At 41.9% G+C, this 23,635-nt stretch overlaps 1 protein-coding gene across 1 annotated transcript in view; it reads right to left on the reverse strand.

The window, feature by feature from the left end:
• Positions 1-842, reverse strand: part of efnb1 (ephrin-B1) — a 76,388-nt gene extending 75,546 nt beyond the window's left edge. The window contains 1 exon segment of the mRNA XM_047353627.1: positions 2-842. Coding sequence (XP_047209583.1) covers positions 2-17 — 16 coding nt within the window. The 5' untranslated portion in view covers positions 18-842.
• Positions 843-23,635: the final 22,793 nt, after the last annotated feature.

The following is a 23,635-nucleotide window of genomic DNA, read 5'->3' on the forward strand; positions in this document are numbered from 1 at the left end:
GGATCAGTCGGGAGCATGCGAGGTCGCTGTGAGATACATGTCCCTCTGTAAGACTTTTTCTTTAGATCGGTTTCAGATCCCCAGCTCCTTGTTTGTTTGTCCTTGACTGATCTGAACTGATGTGATCTGATGTGTGCGCAAGATGATCTGGAGGAAAAGGACCCCCCACCCCCCCCCCCAATGAGTGTCCTGTATGACCTGTGGCTGAGGACCTTTCCTGCTTTTTCCTTAACCTTGTGGGGCAAAAATAAAAAATAAAAAACGAAACAAAAAACTCCGACGATCCGAGTGGATCGAGCCAATCGAGACTCAGTCAAAAGCTCCTGCGCTGGTGTCCGTACCTGTCGCCCGTTTTCAGCCTACAGATGACCACATTCAGCCATCAGTCACAACTCCGCAGCACGCCAGGAATCTGGAGGTCCTCCTCATTCCAGTGTTATCTTTCACTCCTCCTCCCTTCCCTCCTTTGCTTTTCTTCTGCGCAAAGGAGTTGAGTTTCTATTGTAAATATCCCTCCCGGCTCTCAGCGTGAGGATTGCGCTGCAAGCAGTCTAGTCCGCCTCGGAGCAATGCCAGTGCGTAAAAATGCCTTCCGATCAATCCCCGCTTGGTCAGTATATATTTATGAAAAATAAAGTGCAGAAAGGATGGATCAGACCTGCTCTGGTCGAGGTGGCTCTCAATCAGCTCAGCAACATTCCCATCTTTTTCTGTTGTTGTTGTTTCCCAAATCCTCCGGAAAACCGTCCGCGCTACGGTGAAAGCGTGAACGCGTGTGTGTGCGTGTGTGCTTGTGTGTGTGTATGCAACACCCAGAGATCGGTTGGTAACTCGAGCCGAGCAGAAAGCGCAGGCGAGCGGGGACGGCCCACAGCGCGCGTCGTGGCCAATCACTGCGCTCTGTCCGAACTTGGAAGCAGGAAGTGAAGGCATTTATCGGGACGCGGAGGGGTGGGCAAGGAGGAGGAAAGGGGACAGGGAGAGGGGGTGGAGGGGTTTTATTGGGTTGACCCCCGCTTCTCTCCAACCAGCCATCTCGGCCCTAGCCGTCGACCCAAAGTGAAATGGACTTTGGATTTATTCGTCATACTGAAAGTAGAAGTGAAGGATAGGACTCTGGAGGAAAACTTTGCCCCCATTTAAATATGTGGAAATTGATCATAAACGAACTACTTATATCATAAACGTCTCAATTATATTGTTCAATCGTAAGTATAGTGCTGAGCTTAATCATAATAAAAAAGGCAATTGTGTAGTTTATTATTGTTTTTATCCTATAAAAAGCAACTTTACAGTTTGCTGTGGAGGGTTACAGTACATGTTAGTTTGATTGCTTCTTTTCTCCCCTCTGAAAGGAATGATGATTAATGGCCTCTTTAGATCTCTCGCTATTTGTCCTCTTTGGAAATAATGAACTGCATGAGAACTTCGTCTCCAGCGTCAATAGACAATAGACGGTCGGTAGCCCTGTAGTCACCGAGCCATTCATTCAACGAGGAAGAAATGCTTGACACATAATTGATCATGTCCATGTCTGTGCCCCCTTTGTGTGTGCGTTTCTTTTTGTTGCCTCGCATTTATGCAAACAATGCTGCCCCCTAACGGTGCTCAGAGAAACGCATCTCGGGCTTTCACAGAGGGGGGATTCTGTGTAATTGGGAGGAAAACAGACATTTTAAGACATGCCTTATGTTTCCTAAAATTATGCTTTTATAACATCCTGTTGTCTGCAGACAGCTCATAGATCTTTGTGAGACAATAAGCTTAGCACATGCTTCACGCTCCATACACTATAATTATCTGAGTTTATTTATATTTGTGTGTTTCACCGGTGTGGGAGACACTCAGAGAGAGCCGGGCCGCAGCAGAACCTACAGTAAAACATAGCACTGGTTGCCAGACAGCTTGACATTCCCAGACTACAGGGAAACCTGATACAGTGCCTTAAAAAAGTATTCAACCACAAACTTCAGTGAATGTTATGAGAATATATTTTATTTTATCTGATAGACCAACACATAGTAGCACATCATTCTGAAGTAAAAAGAAAACGTTTTCAGGATAATAAAAAGCATAAAAGCGTAGAAATATTTACCCTCTTTTACTCCAAGGCCACTAAATAAAATCAGGTGCAACCAATTGTCTTCAGAAGTTCAGAAGTGCAATTTAATCTCAGTAATTCAACTGGTTGTTGAAGGCATCAGAGGTTTAGTAGAGAACATTAGTGAACAAACAGCACCATGAAGACCAAAGAACACAGCTGACAGGTGCCCGTCCATCTGAAAATAGAAAGGCGTAACTGCAAATAAACCAAGAAATCCACTCGAACTGGCAAAGAGAGTATTAATCAGTGAAGCAGTCCAGAGGCCCATGGTAACTCTGGGGGAGCTGCAGTTATTTTTAGCCTGGGTGGGCTAATATGTTGAAAGTATTAGTTGTGCACTCCAAAAATCTGATTTTTATGGAAGAATGGGAAAAAGAAAGTACTCATTGAAGGATGTGCAGTTTGTCACAAGCAGAGGTGGGTTTGCTCAGTTACATTTACCTGACTTTTAGAAGGAAATGTACATGTAGGAATAGTTTTACTGCAACATACTTTTTACTTCTAGCCGAGTAATATTATTTTTAAGGTAACACTACTCTTACATGAGTACAATTTCTATGTACCTTCCCCACCTTCAGTTACTCTACTGAATGAAATACAAACATCTTTTAACCAAAACTGCACATCTCTGTGTTTGGTAAGACTTTTAAACAAGACTCATTGTTCTAGTGTTATTTTCTGCTGAGCCTGTAATGCCATTTGAAGGTCAAGTGTACAGAAAATAAACATTACATTGCAATGTTCTAACATGCACATTACCTACTGTAAATATTCATCTCAAAGGTTTTATGTTTTTGAAAACTGATATCTGGAAATGTGTGTTTCATCTGCCTGTATTTGTTATTTTGTTATGATTTTATTTTATTTTTTTCTCATTTTTCATTTTATTATTCAAAGTACGGATGGACTGGCGACCTGTCCAGGGTGTACCCTGCCTCTCACCCATAGACTGCTGGAGATAGGCACCAGCTTCCCCGCGACCCAGTATGGAATAAGCGGTAGAAAATGACTGACTGACTGACTATTCAAAGTACCAGAACCAGCACATAATTTCATATTTTGTCTGTATGATTATATCATTTAATTGGATTAAACAGTACTACTCAAGTACTCAGAACTTAAGAAGCCATTTTTACTAAATACTTTTTTGTCTTACTTGAAGTATTTTTGGATGACTGCTTTTTTACTTCCACTTGGGTAAAAATATATTGAAGTAGTGCTACTCTTACTTGAATACAGATTTTGGTTACTCTACCCACCTCTGGTCACAAGCTATGTAGGGAACACAGCAAACATGGGAAGAAGGTGGTCTGGTCAGACGAGACCAAAATTAAACCTTTTTCGCCTAAGTGAACATCATGTGTGTTGGAAACCTAACACTGCTATATATTTTAACATGAGAGTAGTGTGTTCAGGGTTAACACACTGTCCCCATGGTGAAACATGTTTGTGGCAGCATCATGCTGTGGGGGTGCTTCCCTTCAGCAGGGGCACGGAAGCTGGTCACAACTGATGGGAGATGGACGGAGCTCACTACAGGCCAATACTGGAAGAAACATGTTAGAGGCTGCAACAGACTCAAGACTTCTGGTGGCCGGAACTACAAGAGAATGGTTTGGATTACAGCATATTCATGTATTAAAATGGCCCAGTCAAAGTCCAGAACTAAATCTAGTGAACATCTTCAGGAAGAGTTGAAAACTAATTCAATTTAATATGACTGAGTTTGAGCTACTTTCCAAAAAATGACTCAGAGGGGCGACTACAAATGTATGCCACAGATTTTCAGGTAAAATTTGTAAAAATAAATTGAAAAACTTGTATCCTTATCCTTGCACTGCACAATCTTGCTCTACTTCGTGTCAGTCTATCACATAACATATCACTTAATTACAGTAAAGCTGTAGTTATAAGGTGACATAAAAAGTAGAATGTTGTTCTGTAATTATTTGAGTGTATTTATAATTTTAAGCTTCACTTGCAATGGAGACACCCAAGGATGGAAGCAGCTACTGCGGTGTTGTGGCTGCATCTACAGTAGTAGCAAACACAGTCCGGTTGCCACCGAGGGTGATGTCCGCAGACTACTGGAATACCTGATAACTCTTCGGCCAATCACTCGGTCACAGTTGGATACCTGATCTGCTGCGATCCAACGAGATGCCTCCGGTTTTGCAGCTTTGATGGATTCCACAGCTGCAGCCAAAGCTCCCTAACCAATAGGGACATGACTTCAACAAGGATGATGGTGTGTGCAAGTTTCCATTGTCAAGAGTGGTACCAAACAGCAGCTTCGAAGTCCAGAAACACTTCAATGGTAGTGTGCAATTTTACAGAGATTTGCCTCGGGAACCAGTGAGAGAAATCTGAAACAGCAGTTTGAAAGCAACGCTGCACACAGAGAAGAACAAAATACACTCACACTCACTACAAGAGGATTATAGCAGTGACAGATGGACTGTCCATGTATTTTTCAGAGTTATAGCTGCAAGACTTTATTTAGAGAGGAAACAACACAGAAGATGTAAGGACAAACAGGGATACTGTTCATGTTCAGTCACACTGTTGAACACAATATGAGTTTCTTTTCCCCCTTCAGACACTCTGTAGTAGCTGTTGCATTTTTAAAGAGTGACATCATCATGTAAATGTGTATTTATGCTTCTATAAATAGCCAGTTTGCACTTTAATATCACTGCTGCCTAAAGAGCGCAGCTGTTTGTGGAGTGGGGCTTCACAATGGAAAGTTTTTGTGTTTTGCTTAACTGACCCTTTTTGTGCCACAAAAGTGCTCTGAAAACACCACTTCAGAAGAAAAGTCTCCTACAAGACCTCAGCTAAAGCACATTTATTGTCAGCGCCCAGATGCTAAGCAGGCCTGGTGTTTACTGACTTTTTGACCTTTGATTTAGTGGTACAAAGTGCAGCTGAGGTCGATTAGAGTGTCACTACTTCGGGCATTATTTTTGCTCCATATTTAGATAAATGTTAGCACTGGTGGAACTGATCATCCTGAGGGAGACATAAATGAGCAGAGTTTTTTTTTTGTTGGGGGTGGGGGCCTTTGGCCCACTGCAAATGGATAAATGGCTGTCTAGTGTCATGAACATGAACAGCATAACAGTCTTGGCTGAACTCAGCGACATCTGTATCTGTTGCAGATTTTAGGGCGCTTCGTCCAAAAGTTGTCACGCCGTTTCACTATAAGCCAAAAAATTTGTGCTCAAAGGTTTCATTCCTCAGAGAAGCAAATAAGACCCACTGGGGAGGGGGCTTAGTATTCACTTGTTTCAACAAGTTAAAGATTAAGATGTGTTAATGATGAACACGCTGATGATGATAGTGTGATGGGAAGTGTTATCTTATTTGTTGATGTTTAACCTTTTTTAATACCTCATCTGATTGCTTCCAGCTTAAAATTTAAAGAGACCTAATTCTGCTGCTCTTCAGTTCACAATTTTACTTTAGATAAGATTAATTTACTTAAATCACTAGTTTTCTCATTCTTCTGCATTGTTGTAATGTCTCTTTAAAAAAAACCTTCCAAGACATGCCTACCTTACTCTAGTTGGTCACTTGGATGGTTAAAAATTGCACAAAGCTGGCAGCTGCCAGCTGCTTAGTCTGTGTTTTTGGTTTGCATAACTGGTCATAAGGTAAAGTAGAAAAGCCTAGAGCTCAAATAAGGGTTTGCAATTTGTGCTCTGGGCTGAATGAGGACTTTGCAACTCTAAATGTTTTTGTATTCACAAAAAAACGACACGATGCAAGGAGGAAAACAATGCATTATGTTTTTATCGTGTAGACCTGTGATAGACTGGTGACCTGTTCAGCCTCTCACCCAATAACCACTGGAGACAGGCACCAGCCTGACCCTACAAGGAAAGAGCAACCAGCAATGGATGGATGGAGGGATGTTTCATATGCCATTTATACTTTGTGTATTTGTATGGTCAGAAATTTCACCTCCCTATAATTGTGCTTGCAGGGGCACATCCATAAGGTTTTTTAAGGGATAGCCAGGAGGAGGCCACTGATAATCCCAGGGTGGGACCAAAACTTGGAGCTTTGCTATGCTGTTGTCATACAATGACTAAAAAGTTTACACAATCCCTGTTAAAATCCCAGGTTAGTGTGATGTAAAAAAAAAAAAGAAAAGACAATGAAAACATTTTGTTTTTACCTTGTAGACCTTTATTATCACATATATTATGCACAATTCAACTGAAAACAAATCAGTTTCTTATTATGGAGTATGGAGACCCTTAAATTAAAACTTTGCTTTTATAACTTTTCATTAAAAAGTAGAACTCTGTTTTCTTTGGAGTCTATCAGCATCCCGCATCTTTACTTGAGATTTGCTTATTCTACCTGGCACAAATTCTCCAAACCCCTCAGAGTGTGAGGACATCCCCCTTTCACGGCACTCTTCAGGAAAACCCACAGATTTTTTGTCAGATCTGTTCCAGTCTTGCCTGGGGCATTCTACAACTTTAATTGTCTTCAGGTTGTATTATTGATTTTGATGTATGCTTGGACTCACTGTGTAATTGAAATGAAATCCATCTTAATCGTCAGATGTCTAGATGTTACTTAAAATCCCAATAAAATACATTAAAGGTGTAAATAGTTTTGAAATCATCTCTCATGATCTCATTTTTCACATCAGAAAATGTGGCAATTTAACAGGGCTAAATTACTTTTGAGGGCAACTGCATCGGAGGGTGAGGAGGTGGGGCTACAACCGTGTGACATACATCTAAAAATGGCTGGCGATGGAGGGCAAAAAGATGACATATGCATAAATGAATAAATTAACATCTCAGATAATTTAAGTTTGTCCTTTCCTCTCTTCCATTCAGCCTGTGGTCTGGTGCCTCCGCTTGGGCTCCCATGGTGGCACCACACTGTATTGGATAGAAATTATTAGCTAAATTATGATAAGAAGCTAAATAAACAAAGTTAAAAAGTTGTGCTTAAGTCTTGAGAGATGTCTAATTTCAACATATTTTGCCTGCAAGGATCCAGTCTGTCTATAATCAAGTAAATGGTAAATGGACTGAACTTATATAGCGCTTTTCCAGTCATACAGACCACTCAAAGCGCTTTACACTAGCGCCACATTCACCCAATCGCACTCACTAACGCTCACACATTCATACACCAATCGGTAGGTAACTTGAGGTTAAGTGCCTTGCACATCAACATATGGCAGGAGGAAGCTGGAATCAAACCCACAACCTTCTGATTGCAAGACAACTACTCTTCCTACTGAGCCACAGTCGCCTCTGAAGTGGTCTTCATCTATAATTCTCCAGACTGTCAGATTTTTCTAAGTTTTGCTTTAGACTTTGACAGATGTTTCTCACATTGTTAGCCCACCTGAACCTTTCGAAGCCACCAGTTCACACCTATATGGGGTCCTTCCATGTGCATAAATCACATATACATCAGGCCAGCTTGGTATTTCAGCGAGTTTGTAGAAAAGTAAAAAAATCCTTGAGCTATGGGATACAAACAGCTTATCAGATGGAGCCCCCTTCCACCACCACCTGTTGATTTTAGCAGTGCAAAACAACTGAAACTGTAAATGCTTCAATCCATGGCATAAAATGCCACATTAGTGGAAATCAACACAGCTACATTCACACAAGAGGCGGTTGTGAAGTTTGTCGCTGTTTTTCGCAGCCAAACTATTTCCGTGTTACTACATGCGTGACGTTGGCGGAGGCTTCCCAGCAGTGTCTGTCTGTTTACCTGATTCTGCTGTGATAATGTATCAAATGAGATTTCAAATAGCACATGGATGCAACCATGTTCTTCCCCGTTTATTTAGTTAAAACTATTTAACAATGGAATACAGTTTGACAGGCATAAATTATGATATTAGCATCAACTGGATGATTCTCAGCGCTTTTAACTGCAAACTTGGCCAACAGTCAATGACAGGCTGAAGGATGATGCATCTCTCAGCACTTGTGTCAGTTCTTGACTGGATGTTTTCCCCCTGATTCTTAAAGACACGGCTTTCAGATACTATTCATAGACATTTCAGACCTAACACTGTGTCTTTTGTTCTTCACTAATCTACTTTCTTAGATTTTAAAGTCCATATTGCGCAATATGTCGTAAGGATCAGTTACTTGTCATGTTTTAGCAATGGATGTGGCTCAAGCGCAAGAAATGTATTGTGTATTATAAAATATGCAGGGTTAATAGGCCTTGTGCTTCTGTAGGAGTATACAACAGGATCTTCTTCAGGAGAGAAAACAGAATTGGTGAAGCTCCAGTGGGACTTTATGATAAGTATGCTTGTAGAGCACAATCTTATGTGTTGCATGTACTCCAGGATTAGCAGCAATGAAGTACCAGGTGAGTATCATTGCAGGCTGATGGTGATGTGGCGGGACAAGGGCAGGTAAGTTGTGTATATAATTCCTCTCGCTTCCACAGAGGGAATGGTAGCAGGGTGACTGATGAAAGCAAGTGATCCACTTAAAGTCCAGCAGCTCCTCTCATGAAGGTGGCTTTAAGACTGGTATACTTCTCCTGATGATAAGCAGGTCCAAAGAACATGGAGGTTACACTGTAGGTAATTCAAGGTGGGTTCCTAAGTTCTAAAGGGGAACGCACATTGGGAGGAACATGCTGGGTCCCTTTAATTACAACAATTCAATTGGTGCTTTTTAACACATGTTAAATGTGTAATGCTAAAGTGTGCCAAGACAGAATAAATAACTGGACTTCAGCCTTGGCTAGTTTTATCTAAAGTTTTGATGCTTTGGAATAGAGTAGGTTCAAAAGCAACGTCGGCTACCAACCAGATCCTGCTGGTGTGGGTTGTTTGGTAGAAATTAATAGAGGCCTACTGTCTAAAGCTCATCTGATGCTGCGGATGGCCTTTAAGGCACCCAGAAAGACACTGTAGGTTACCAACTGGTAAATCATCAAGGAAGATTACTGTGTTTAATTTGTCTTCAAACTCACAGCTCGGATCTGGGAATATTGTCTTTCCCAGGTGGAGCATGTTCTTGATTATGTGCTTGATTATCACAACTAAGATGGAACCACCAGGACACTGAAAGAATGGATCACTGATCCTAGATACCATGCTGTCAGGCGGGGAATAACCTGCAGGTGTGACAGCTCACAGGAGTCAACACCGCTGCAGTGGGAGCTGGAAAAAAGACTGAACCACCTCAAGATTATAAACATCACAAGGCTTGGACAAAAATGAATGAAAAATGAAGCCAAAATCCAAAAGGATTTAAATAAACTTCAGAAAGCCTAACAAGTATTGATCAGAACAACTTTAAAAGATTCCCAGGATGCCTGGTCGTTTGAACCATATTATGTTTGTAATAGAAACCTTCTTAGTGACAGAGTGACAATAAAACTAAACCTGCCAGATGGTGGTCTTCCAGAAAAGTACCTAATAATAATATGCAGCACTGAAACAGGAAATCCTCCACATCTGGGTTTGATAACAAAGATATTTCACATTCTTGCAAGATACCCAACTAATACAATGAATCAGCTACCAAAAATATCACAGAACGACTTTCAGTTCACTTAATAATCTTCTGTCATAACTCCTAATAGGAGAAAAGCTACAAAAGTCTGCTGTGTTCTCCCTTAAAATCCAAGTTGAACCCTGCTGCAGAAGACACGGATGCTTCCCATTTTGATATTTACCCTGAAACCATGACATCATTATTCCTGGATGAATCACCCATTGGCGTGTTGTTAGTCCAGCAACCTCACAGTGAAAATAAATCACAGCTGAAGTGTTCTCTAATTTTTAATCTGCTCCTAATGAATTCTGGCCTGTTTCCTTCTGGTGCAGCTCTATGACGCGGCTGTGATCCCCGGGCCAGGCAGGGGAACCTAAAGGGCTGCAGCCTTGGCAGAGCTGTGGGAGATGTGACCTACTGGGATAGATTCAGGTATGAGTGGGGACAGTCTGGCATGCACGGGGTCAAGTGGTTAACCCTCGTTATCTAAAGAGGGAAGGTAACCTGTGACGCGGACTATCCAGATGTGATCAATATCGAAGAGCCATTAACCTCAGGGACAACACATCCTGACAGAATCACACACACATATGCTTCCCGTCCGCCTCACGCCCAGTGAAATCTTAGCTGAAGGAACCACAAGGAGCATAAAGACAAACAAGTCAGATCCTCTCCAAACACAGCGCCAACTGAAGCGGTGGGAAAACTTGGCTAATGTAAACTGACTATTTTCAGAATGGCTGACACTCGAAGGTTGCTGTATGAGCCATTTATGCTGCTTTGATTTAACAGTAACAGCAGTGAGGCCAAACACAACAGCCGGGGCATCCGCAGACTTACATTTCCTGTTTGCGGTTCGCTTGATTGCTGCCCAGACGTCTTCCTCCTCTCTTCCTCATCTCTTATTCATCTCAGTCATTATGACTGACAGGAAAGCTCTGATTATAGACAAATAACAGTGTGTGCAAAACAAGTCCTGCCTGATTTAACATCCCAGCCCTCTTCTCCTCTCTACCTTCAACAAGCCGGGCAGAAGAAATGTTTTATTCGGCAATGCTAGTTGACATGCAGTATAAACACAGGAGAATGTTGATAGGAATCTTGATTAATGAAGGAATTTCCTCCTCCTATCTTAAGCTATCATATTAAACCCAGCTTATCAGATGTGAGTTGAATTTGGGGAGAAATTGTGTTCTTTGATGAAGAACAAGGCAAATCTCTGTGGAAAAGAAAGGGAGAAAGTCAGGACTTGCAGCCAAACACACTGATTCATACAGCGTCTCGCAGTTTTCTACATTTTGTCAATTTAATGATTATTTTCCTGTAAAATTACTACATTCAAAGTGTTGTTTTAAATAAATATCTTAAAAGTGTGGCATGCATTTGTATTTTGCTGCTTTTACTCTGATCCCTCTGAATGAAATCCAGCGTAACAAACCTTGTCAGAAGTTACGTAAGAAATAAACCTGTAATGTGTTCTTGGTATATAAATAAGGCTTAGGTCTTAGGTCATCAATAAATATCCCAAGTTTTGAGCATTTCACCCAGCACTGTTCATTCCATCATCTGAAAAGAGTGAAGTGACGCGACTCCAAAACTACCAAGACATGGCGGTCGACCTGGAGAGATCTACATTCAAGTGGGACAATCTTTTGACACAACAATTAACTCTGCACTCCACAGATCAAAATTGTATGTAAGACAGGCAATTATAGAATCAAGAAGTCCCATTTGCTACAAGCCAGGTTGGGGCAAACATGTGGAAGAAGGTGTTCTGGTCATTTGAGACCAAAATGAAACTTTTTACCTGACATGCAAAATGCTATGTGTGGAGAAACACTGCAAATCAATCTGAACACACCATTCCCATGGTGAGACATGGGTGTAGCAGCGTCATGGTAGCAAGTTAGTAAGTAAGTAAATTAACTTTATTTATATGGGACATGTTAAAGCTAAAATAAGTGCTTTACAATAAAATTAAGCATGAAAATAAAAACACAGAAAAGCATAGAATACACAGAAAAGTGGAGTTAAAACAGCATACAGATAACATAGAGAAATCATACAGCCTAAAATAAATAGGGCGCAAAGATGGAGAAAACGCATTCCACCACACTAAAAGATCTATCAGATCTGGTCAGACCTGATGGGAAGATAGATGGAGTTAAATCCAGTTCAATCCTTCAAGAAACCTCCAACAGACTTGAGACTGGGGAGGAGGTTCACCTTATAGCAGGACAACAGCCCTAAACACACAGTCAGAGCTAAAACTGAATATTTTAAATCAAAGCATATTCATTTGTAAGAATGTCCCAGTCAAAGTCTGGGCCCAAATCCTATTGAGAATCTTTACCAAGACTTAGAAATTACTGTTCATATACCCTCCCCATTCAATCTGGCTGGGCTTAAGCTCTTTTGCAAAGAAAAATGGACAAATATTTCAGTCTGTAGATGTGATAGATACATACCCCAAAGGAGTTGCACCTGTTAACGTAGTGAAAGGTGGTTTTACAAAGAATTGTCTTTCTGTTTTCAGATCTTTTCAGAATTTCCTTTCCACACTACATTGGGTTGGTCTGTCCCTTTAACTCCTAATAAAATACATGGACATTTGTGATGGTAACCTAGCAAAATGTTTAAAAAGAAAGACATGTACTTCTGCTAGGCACTGCATGTTTCAACTCACTTTGGTTATTTGTTGGTATTTTGTAGACCTCCAGCCTGGAGGATTTGAAGAAGAGCTAAACATAAACGGATAGAGATAATATGCTAAATGTTGGCCTGGGGGTGATAGGGGGGTTCGTTCTGTCCATTCTAATAGAATTACAAGCTCCTGATAGATGAGTTCTTTCTCTGGATCTGCTTGTCTGTCAAACATTAGGTCACACTCAACTTCCAGACTCAGAGGGATGAGTGGGTGGACAGAAGGGGGGTTTGTGGCATGTAGAAGAAAACGCCTGGAGAGGTGCCCCGCTCCCTGCCAAGAAAAGGAGGGCAACAACAGTGGAAAAGGGGCAGAGAGAGAGAAAGGGAGAGAGAGGGGAACGGGTGAAAAAGAGAGGGTTGGTGATGGTGAAAGAGAGTGAAATGAGGGAGGGTGGGGGGTTAAAGAAAGACAGGAGATTGAGTAGGGTACAAAAGGGTGCATGCAAATCGGCACTAATTAAGGCCTGTGTGATGGACAGGACCTGCGGACGTGCCTGCTTTTTCTTTTTCAGTGTGTGTGAGTGTGTGTGCTGAGACGGTGTGATGATGGGAGGGGCCCGGCCCCCCCGGCCCCAAGTAGAGATGTCTACTGCCAGCAGCCTGAATGGGACAAAGACCTGAATAGAAACTTCAAAGCGACCTCTGTGAGCTCACCCTCCAACGCCCCCGCAACCCCTTCTACTTCACAGTCCCTTGGCTCTGAGATGGTCAACAAGCTCCCATTGGAGCAGACGCCGCTTGTGTGATTCTGTTTGCTGGCCTGTTATTTTCCTTGACAGCTAAAGGCAATCCTTGGCAGCTAGTTAGAAGTGTGTCTTGCTTCCTGTGTCTTATGTGGGGATGTGTGCGCTGGCTGTAAAGAGCAAACTACAGGGATGCAGATATAATTGGAGCAGATGATCTGACTCATTGCTCTCCCCCTCTGAACCAAGCACTGGCTTTCTTAAGGCAGTGCTGGAACCGGAACAAGTAGCCCTCAGCGCTGACATGCTGAAGAAATTATTGTTGCTAAATGATACAGAGAGATTTAGAGTCTAATTTGATCCCAGTGTCCTTACCGATTTCGCCCCATATGATCCCGTGGTGTGCGTCATCTCATTTGGCTCCAGCTCAGGACTTCTAATGATCTCCCACTTTTTCACCTCACTCTCTACAGTAGATCCTCCTTGAAGTGTCTAAGAGCCATTGGCCTCACACAAATCCTGAAGTCTGTACTCCCTCAGAGCAGCCCATCCTCGGAAAAGCAGGAAGAGCTAAGGTTGAGGGCCGGGGCAGGCAGAGATAAGATTTCTTTGCGTTTGTTTGGATATCTGTCCTGTCTGAACCCTCTTGTAACAGTCAAGCATCAGATCAGCCATGCAAAGCCCAGGATTAGTGTGTCATTGTTGCTGCCTGGTGTCCCTGACATGTCCTCAGTGGCGTCATCACAGCAGAACACAGAACAGATCACTCAGATCTCAGCTGAAGAGTCACCAGCATCCACCTCTAATCAGAGTACAGTCTCTCCTCCCCCCCCTTCCGACATCCTCATCAGGGGCTGCTATCCCCCCCGGCGGGTGCTTGGGAAATTGTGCAGGCTGCTGCAACTTTGATCACATATTTATATTCCAAGTGTAACCCAGCATGCAAGCCTCATAATCCCGCAAGTAAAACCTCATCTGATTACACTTTCATTTCACACGAAGAGCCTTTCTTCTACGAAAATACGCTTACATTCTGAGCTTTAGATAACTCTATCTGCAGACAGAATGTTATCGGTCAACCTGATTATGTCATAGCTTTTTCAGCTGAGTGTGATTCTGTGCAAGCTATAAATAAAGAGGCCATTAAAATCCTGGAGGAGGAACCCTTCAGTACAAACACACACTGTCACACTGGCATGCCCTTAGAGACAAGGAGACAAGCATTATAATACCTAATGTAAACATGCATTCTTTCACACCTGGAGCAAGAAAAAAAGGGGCATCAGTTCTGAGCACGCACTGTTACACAAACATGTACACAGATCAGGACAGAGGTTTGCGTACACTCATCAGAGGCATGAATTACATATTATGTCCACCTGTGATGATCAATCCACCCTCAGGGTGTAGAATGTTTGAGTGTGTACAGAGGCATATTTCAGTGAAGTTTAAAGGTGTTCGTTTTGGAACGGGTACTCATTTCTTTCTCTCAGTCTTCCTACTGTGGACAAGGACTCCTGGGTTCCAGCAGTTTCCAGTGCATTGCAAGCATGAGCTGTGGTGGTTCCTGGGTTTTTCTGAGGTTTTGGTCAAATGGTTGAAACTTAGACACAACTGTGTATTCCAATATAACAATGATCCAATACACACATTCAAGCTGGTTTTAGAATCATGCCACTGTAATGACCCTGATCCATCCTCAGGGTGGATTGATCATACAATGGCAATGAATTTTAAAAACAGGCGGTTTAGGTGCGCAAGATTAAATTAGCTGTGGAATTTCTTGGATCTCCACATGTTCAAAATTATACATAAAGGCTCAAATACAGTACAGACCAAAAGTTTGGACACACCTTCTCATTCAAAGAGTTTTCTTTATTTTCATGACTATGAATATTGTAGCTTCACACTGAAGGCATCAAAACTATGAACTAACACACGTGGAATTACATACTGAACAAAAAAGTGTGAAACAAATGAAAATATGTCTTATATTCTAGGTTCTTCAAAGTAGCTACCTTTTGCTTTGATTACTGCTCCACACACTCTTGGCATTCTGTTGATGAGCTTCAAGAGGTAGTCACCTGAAATGGTTTTCACTTCACAGGAGTGCCCTGTCAGATTTAATAAGTGGGATTTCAAGCCTTATAAATGGGGTTGGGACCATCAGCTGTGTTGTGCAGGAGGTGGATACAGTACACAGCTGATAGTCCTACTGAATAGACTGTTAGAATTTGTATTATGGCAAGAAAATAGCAGCTAAGTAAAGAATAATGAGTGGCCATCATTACTTTAAGAAATGAAGGTCCCAAAGATCTCAAACCTTTGGTGTGTGCTGTATGTGCATGCGCCCCCATTGATATCAGAATTAATGTCCCTTTGCAATTTGCAGAGGAACCATATGCTTGTTGTAGCCATCAGCAATCTTTAGTTCATTAGGCTTGAGGTCAGGGTCATTACAGTGGCATGATTCTAAAACCAGCTTGAATGTGTGTTTTGGATCATTGTTATATTGGAATACACAGTTGTGTCTAAGTTTCAGCCATTTGACCAAAACCTCAGAAAAACCCAGGAACCACCACAGCTCATGCTTGCAATGCAACGGAAACTGCTAGGAACACAAGAGTCCTTGTCCACAGTAGGAAGACTGAGAGAAATAAATGAGTACCTGCTCCAAAATGAACACCTTTAAACTTCACTGAAATATGCCTCTGTACACACTCAAACATTCTACAGTCTACATTTGTACACAGCGACAACACATATGTTTGGAGCGAGGTAAGGCTTTTAAACTTAGGAACACTGTACCAACTGTCAAGCCCGGTGGTGGCAGGGTAATGTTTTGGGACTGTTTTACAAAAAGTAGATGTAATGATAAAAAAGAAAGTCCACCTTCCAGTTCTTTAACTTCCCCCAACTTAACAGCTTAATGGTTGAAACTTGAATCTGGTTTTGCAATGGATAGCAGACTAATATTAAGCTGGTGGAGTGCATCCCTATTTAAATTTGTGGCTTATGAAAATGTTTGCCAATTCTACCAAGAAGAGGGGGCAAATATCCAGCCAGAAGAATACCAGAAGCCTTTAGATGACATTTGGTGAGGGTGTACCTTGCTAAGGGACATCTACCCAAATATTAACGGGTGTATTTGGGTCTGTATGTATAATTTCATAATAGATTCAAGCTTGTGCACCCAGTTTTAGTTTTTTATCATTTGTTGTCCCAGAACAGTTTAAATTCATCATTACAATTTCTAATGATATTCATGGACATGATGAGTGCATGTACACATTTTCAGAAATCATACTTACAAAATACATAAAAAAAAATATCTTTAATATGATGACTCTCTTGTTAGTAAGCATCTGAGGGGGCAGGAGCGGTCACAGCTGGGACCATCAAAGCCACAGCAATTACTCCCATGCTCCCTAACTCGGGCATCAATCTGCTCTTATCTCAGCTCAATGCAAGATCAGGGAATATCAGCTCCAGCATCTGATCCATTCACAAACTGAGCCACTAAAAGCACAACAAAGTAGCTCTGCAGGCATAAATAGAGAAAGGAGGGGCCCCCTGGAAGACGGACGCATAACAAAAAGCAGGGCGATGAAAGATAGGCAGAGGGAGATACAGGTGTGTGTGTGTGTGTGTGTGTGCGTGCGTGCGTGCGTTTGTGTGTTCTTTGTTTGTCTTATTTGCCTTGAGCATTTGGGTTCAGTCAAACTGGAATCTGTCCATCAGCCAGTCAGAAAAGAGAGAAAAGAAAAAGCTTCATTCAGATGGATTTCCGAGCAGCTTGCCTCAGCTCAGCAGAGATTCTCCAAGGGAAATGAAGACATACGGAGAGAAGGAAAGTCAACAGCATGGGTCACGGAAAAAGGTCAAAGTTGAGCCACAACAGGCAGGAGCTGATATGAAGTTAAGACAGGCATGTCATATTTATTTGAGGGGTTAAGATATTCCCCGACTGTTTGTCTTATGAGCTTTGAGGAAACCCTCACATCAAAGCCAGGAGACACATTTCTTGCATTATGAACCCAGTTGGCTTGGAAAAGTCAGGAGATCCTGGATCTGTTACGGAGAGCAAAGCTGCCCCAACACCTGGCTGGAGTGAGAGCTGGGCTATATGAACTGGACGCCAAACTATTTTTAGGGAGGATGTTTATTTTCCTATCTGTCCCATCGAAGCAACATCTTTCATTTTGACCTCTTTATCGCAGCTGTGACCCTGACTTCCCTCCTCCTCCTCCAACTGTTCTGTCTCCTGTACCTCCTTGTCCTCTTTTGATTCCCATTTTCTCTCTCCGACCTTGCACCGTGTTGACCCAGAACAGCCGACTGAGCAGCTTTTTCTGAATTCTAATCCCGCACATCTGAAGCTCGCTCAGTTCTGCACGTGCTTTGACGACGCGACCCGTCTGGCTGTGAATCGATATTAAAGCAGTAAACGTTATGAGGAAATACCTCAGCTCCAGGTGCTGGCTGCGAGGGTCAAGGGTGAGAGGTGACCAGTCACACACCAAGCCTCGGGGCTCCCTGAACCCTGACCCCACAAGACTGATGAACAGTGTGCTAACGAGTACCAGCTCTCCTTCACTGTGTCTGCACTCTCTCTTCTCGTCTTTGACCACCTCTGATTCCTCCTCCTCCTCCTCCTCTTCACCCTTTCTGATTAAAGACAGCATATAAATATAACAGTTGTTTGCAAAAGTGTTCACACCCCTTATATTGGCTCAATCTAAAACATGTACAATACCTTGCAAAAGTATTTATACCTGTGATTTTTGTTTATACGTTTTGTCACATTAAATTCACAAACTTTATTGTATTTTATTGGGATTTTATGTGATAGAGCAACACAGTGCAAAGGAAACACAAAGGAAAATAAAAGTTTTTTTATATGTTTTACCAATTTGATTTCTTAAAAGTGTGGCGGGCATTTATATTTAGCCCCTCTTGTTCAATATTATGGAGAGCAGCTACAGCAGCATGTCTTTGGGAGAGCATCTTTACCAGCTTTCTACATATGGAAAGTACAATTTGTGCTCTTTTGTCTTTGCAAAATAGCTCAGGCTAAGTCATGGGGAGGGTCTGTGAACATGAGTTTTCAAGTCCTGCCACATAAATACACATTGATCTAAACCAGTCCATTGTAGCTCTGCTTGTGGCTCTGGTTGCGAGGAACTGTGCTGTTCCTGCTGAGGAAAAGTACTCCCGAGCATGATGCAGGGAACACTGTGTTTTATGTTGCGGGGATGGTGTATACGGGGTTAGTTTCGTGCCACACAAATGTTCAACTTTGGTCTCCTTACCAAAGCCACTTTCTTCTAAATAGCTTGTGGCAAACTGGTCTTCTTATGGCTTTCTTTTCATCATTCTTCCACTGAGACCAGAATTATAAACTGCATAAATTTACAGTTGTCCTGTCAACAGATTATCCCACCTTACCTGTGAATCTTTGCAGCTCCTCCAGAGTTACCACTGTCCTCTTTGCTGCCTGTCAGTAATGAAAGTAATGCTCTCCTCCCCTGGCCTGTCAGTTTTGGTGGACGTCTTTGTCTTAGGTAGGTTTGCAATTGTGCCACACTCGTTTTGTTGACTGATGCTCTCTTAACAAATTTCAGAGGCCCTAAGAGATTTGCTAGGTGACCTTTGAACTCAAGTAGTTGCACTTTTTTAGGGGAATATAACTGAAGGGGTCTGAATACAAATTCACCCCACACTTTTTAGATTTTTATTCGTAAACCATTTTGAAAACCATGTGTTCCTTATGTTATGTAGCACTCTTTGTTGGTCTATCACATGAAATGACAGGTAAAATACATTAAGGTGTTCGGTTCAGGCTCTGTACCTATTGAAACTTTAAAGTAGCCAACCATCTGCTGCTTCCTTAGATCAATAATGATCATAATATCACATTCAGACAAGGCACTGTTGCACCCTTACATAACCTAACCCCTATCTTGCAGCGCATGCAATACTTAAGAATAGATTGACTAAATTAGGATTGGGTAAGGTGTTAAATCATGGCCAGCAGGAGAAGTGCTTTCCTACTAATGAGGCTGCTCATCCTCCGCTCTGGAGGAGGAAGGGAAGTGAGAAATCTAATAATGGGAACATTCATGAGCTTCCACCCACACGGACACATTAAAGAACCACATACATGCACGAAACGAACACGGTTCAGACAGGGGCGCTTGCGCACTCTCATTCGTCACACACACAGCTGCACCATGGTGCCATTTGGGCAGCCGCACCATAAAGCCAATTAAAGAGATGAGTCTTATTAGCAGAGGTGTCCCAGGCCTCATACATCACAGGGTTTTCCTGGCAGGGGCCGGTGACATGCTGGGGGGCTCTCCATCATTTTTATGAGGCCTGTCTCATCATGCCCTTATGAGACACTCATCCAAACTTTTACAGAGACTCATGATTCAACTGGTGCTGGCTCGGCCCAGAAATCTATCCAGCTATATGCAGGTCACCTCTGTACCGGCTTCTGGTGGGATGGGGTCATTTGAAAGTGGAAGAGCAAAGATGTCGTTCTTGTTTGGAGCTTTGCTGTTACAGCCGCTTGCATGTTTTCAGTGTGTGTCTCTCTAATTGAAGAACCATAATCTTGTTTTCCTTCTACCTGCAGGGAAAAGCATTATTACACTCGCTGTACAACTCCGGCCCCTCAGGGATGAGCGGGGGGAAAGTGGTGGCACAACAATGATGGAGGTGAGGAGAGAAGGTGTAGAGAATTGGATTCCAGGGCAACTCAGGGTAAACATCACCCTGCTCCCAGCTGAAAACTCCACTTGTTTTGCTGCTTGGCCCCCCGCTCAGAGCCGTGGACCACCTGCAGCTCTGCTGATGACAGATTCCCTCCACACTGAGGACCATCAGTGCCAAAGGGAGACTAATCCTCCTGCTTCTATCCTCCAAATACAATAGGCCTGTCACTCGTTCACTCATTCAGCATACCTTTAGTCACTCTGCCTGTGTGTCAATACGAAGAAAACCGACAGGAGGCAGACAGTAGGTTCCCACGGCGCTCTATTCATAGCGTACCACAGGAATCTGCAACCTGTTCAGGCCTGTTTTTGTGAAACCTTCTCCTTATAATGAAAGGCATTGATGCTTCTTCTCATTTCACATTCACCTTGACGTCTCTGTTACAGCCCACACGGTGTCTCTTCTTAATCCAGGAGGGCCTTTTTCTCTTTTATTTAGTTACTAGGTACTGCACTGGATCCAGAGTACAATGTCGACATGACATAAAAAAAAGATCAGATTTTAAATTTAGTGCAGCATGAGGATGAGTTTTGGACATCCGACAGTTATTGGCCTGACGGTTTGTCTGTCTGTGTGCTTAACTCCCTGTGCTTAATCTAATGAAAGGTCGGGTAAATGATTTAACAGGGTCAGCTGCTTTTTTTCTGCTTTTACAAGCCGAGAAGACTTTAACCAATCCTTCCATTACTGATTTATTCATGGTATAAACTTTGTGTTTCTTTATCTCATTGCAGGAGACTACTCAGGTCTGGTTCTCTCTGTAAAGCAGCTCTTTTAAAATGCGTATAAAAACAGCTGGAAATACAGTTACAGTGTCTTGCATATTTTACTCAGATTTTGCTTGATAGACCAACACCATGTAGTGTATGATTGTAAAATGGAAGAAAAATTATACATGTTTTTAAAGCTTTTTAACAAATAAAAATCAGAAACATGTAGCATGCATTTGTATACAGCTCCCTTTTACTTTGATGCCCCTAAAAAAAAACAATCCAACCTTCAGCCTTCAGAAGTGAGAAAATGCTGCATTTCATTTGTACTTTGAATTTGGAATTTCCGTCCTCGGGTTGGAAATTTCAGCTGGATTGCCCGCAAAAGTTTGAATTACAAGTCGGAAAGTCAAGGCAACGCGACCATACCCAACTTTCGCATTGAAGGTGGTTGCTACTCATACCCATAGTAGTAAAGGGTTCATACTGTAACTGTTTATAGCACTTCTTCGTTATTTATGTAACATTTAGTCCGTCGTACACTTATTACTTTTCAGTGTTAATAAGACGAGTTGTTTCAACGCTGTTAATATGCATGAAATACCGCATAGAACTTTGTTATTGTTGTAAAACTGCTGTTACAGTTGCTAGCAATACAAACGAAAACAAGCAGGAAACTGGAACACTACAACTCAGAGATGACCTATCCGACATCCCAGTTCCAACTTCCGAGATTAATGGAATGCAGCATCATAGCATATAGATGAAAGTCTACCTTAGCAGGAATGCCAGGCAAGGAGAGAACTAAACAGAAAAGCAACTACAAGGGGCATGTGGTTACTCTGGAGGAGCTGCAGAGGTCAACAGAACAGAAATCCTGAGCTATGTGAAATGTTTTTGATCAAAGCCTCAGTCAAAGTCCAAACCTCAGTCCAATAGAAAATCTGCGGTAAGACCTGAAAATTGATATTCACAGATGCTGTCTATCCAACCCAACTGAGTTTAAGCTACCTCACAAAGAAGAATGCGCCAACATTTACATTTTTAAGTGTGCAAATCTAGTAAAAGACATACCCCCCTAAATATTGTAGCTGTGATTGCAGCAAATGGTGGTTCTAAAAGGTGTTGACTCAGAGGAGATAAATGCATGCCACATTTTTTAGATTTTTATGTGCAGAAAGTATCGTTTTCCTTCCGCTTCACAATTATGCGATACTTTGTGTTGGTGTATCACATATGATCCCAATAAAACACCTTGAAGTTTTTGGTTGGAACATGGCTACAAAAGCTGGTATAAATACTTTTCTTAGGTACTGTACATATTTTAAATTGAGCACCATTCTGATAATTATCCATTGTGCTTACATGCATGCCAGAATCAAAATTCCCAGTCCTCGTTGAAGTCCCTGAGGTTTCAACACAAGCTGAGCTTATAATGTGAATGCGGAGGGCCTGTGGGTTATCAGAGGTAAATATAAGCTGGAAGGCCCCGCTGGGTCTGTGGCTGTGATTTAAACCCAGCAGCCCTGACCTCAGCCACGCAGTTTAACCCAAATCATCCAAACCAATGCACTCCCTTGGAAACCTGCCGCTGAAACAAAAGCTGGGGGGAAAATTTTTTTTTTGGCACAGAAGCAAGAGATTTGGTATTAACTTTCAGAAAAAACTGGTTCGGCAGCCCATGCTAGGTTGTCACAGAAAGTCTCGACAGCTCAAAGGACAAATCAAGCATAGCTGCAGAGGGAAGTGCCTTTCGGCACCTTTTGTAGACCCGACAGCAAGACATGTGACAAGCACACTGACGCGGTGATGGACGAGCCTCTTCATGTGTTATGAGCTGCACATGAAACATGAAGGGGAGCTCTCTGCCAGGCCCCATTGTGGTACTCTTGCATTGATCTGAGGCCCTCTTTTAATCATCCACTTAAAAAAAGAAGTCTCTGCAGCTTTCATCCTTTCTTCTGCCACCTTGTGATTCCACTTTTATCATATAACTACAGCGCTCTGTGTCTGAGCACAACAAAGCATCACCCCCGCTAAAAGCTCGCTTTGAGACTAAGACTGGGTGTATGAGAGCACATTTTCACAAACAGAAAAAGATCTATGTATTAGAGAGTAACATCATCTATGGGATCATGAATGTCACCATGAAAAGTCTGGCTTGGAGTGCAATGCCCCCATGTGTCGAGAATGTAAACTACATCCGAGAGTCCTGGCAAATGCACCAGAGCTGGTTCTCAAACTGCTTAATAACTAGTACCTCCCCCTCAAATACCAGGTATCCCAAAAACAACCTTTCTGACAAACATTTTAGATCTGTATCACAACAGCTATTTCCCATTTAATTGTGTTATATCATAAAAACAACACAAAAAAGGTAAAAGATCTGTTTACCCATTACAAATGCATGCCAGGTATAAATATGTTTACTATTTAGGCACCCTATTTTTACTCCACAGTTGAAATCTTATGTCTGAATTTGGAAAATTTAACTGAAAGGTCACCGGAAGTCAGAATGAGTAAAAGGCAGGGGGTTCTCACTAATCCCTGAAGTCAAAATCTAATAGAGCTGCCTCGCATATAAAATGTACTGATTGCTGCAGTAAACACAATTTGCTTAGTACTATATACATCATTAAACATAATGCCCAATGTTCAAAATTGCAAAATGAAAAAAGAGAAACCCATCGCTCTTAAGTTATAGTATATTGCTAATAACAAAGGATTTTAGCCTGACCATTGAGCATATCAATTGGCTTTCCTGATTGATATCTTGATAGTTGTGAAGCTTTTCCTTCCACTCAACTTTCCATTAATATACTTGGATTCAGCACTTGACTAGACAATTTCTTTAGCTATTACCTTTTGTGGCTTACTCTTTTTGTGGAGAGTGCTGGTGACTGTCTGCTGGATAACGGTCAAGTGGTCTTCCTCATGGTTGTGTAGGCCAAAACATATTTCTATGTTAAATATATTTTATCATTGTTTTTGTGAAATATTCACATTTTCTGAATTTGGGGTTTTCATTATTTGTAATCATCAGTAGCCAGAAATAAACACTCGAAATATATAATTGTGTGTGAAATGAATCTACTGTATATACAGATGTAAAACAATATTGGCATTCCTTTTTAAAAA

The sequence above is a fragment of the Girardinichthys multiradiatus genome, chromosome 23, assembly GCF_021462225.1.
Source record: "Girardinichthys multiradiatus isolate DD_20200921_A chromosome 23, DD_fGirMul_XY1, whole genome shotgun sequence".
Lineage (NCBI taxonomy): Eukaryota > Metazoa > Chordata > Actinopteri > Cyprinodontiformes > Goodeidae > Girardinichthys > Girardinichthys multiradiatus.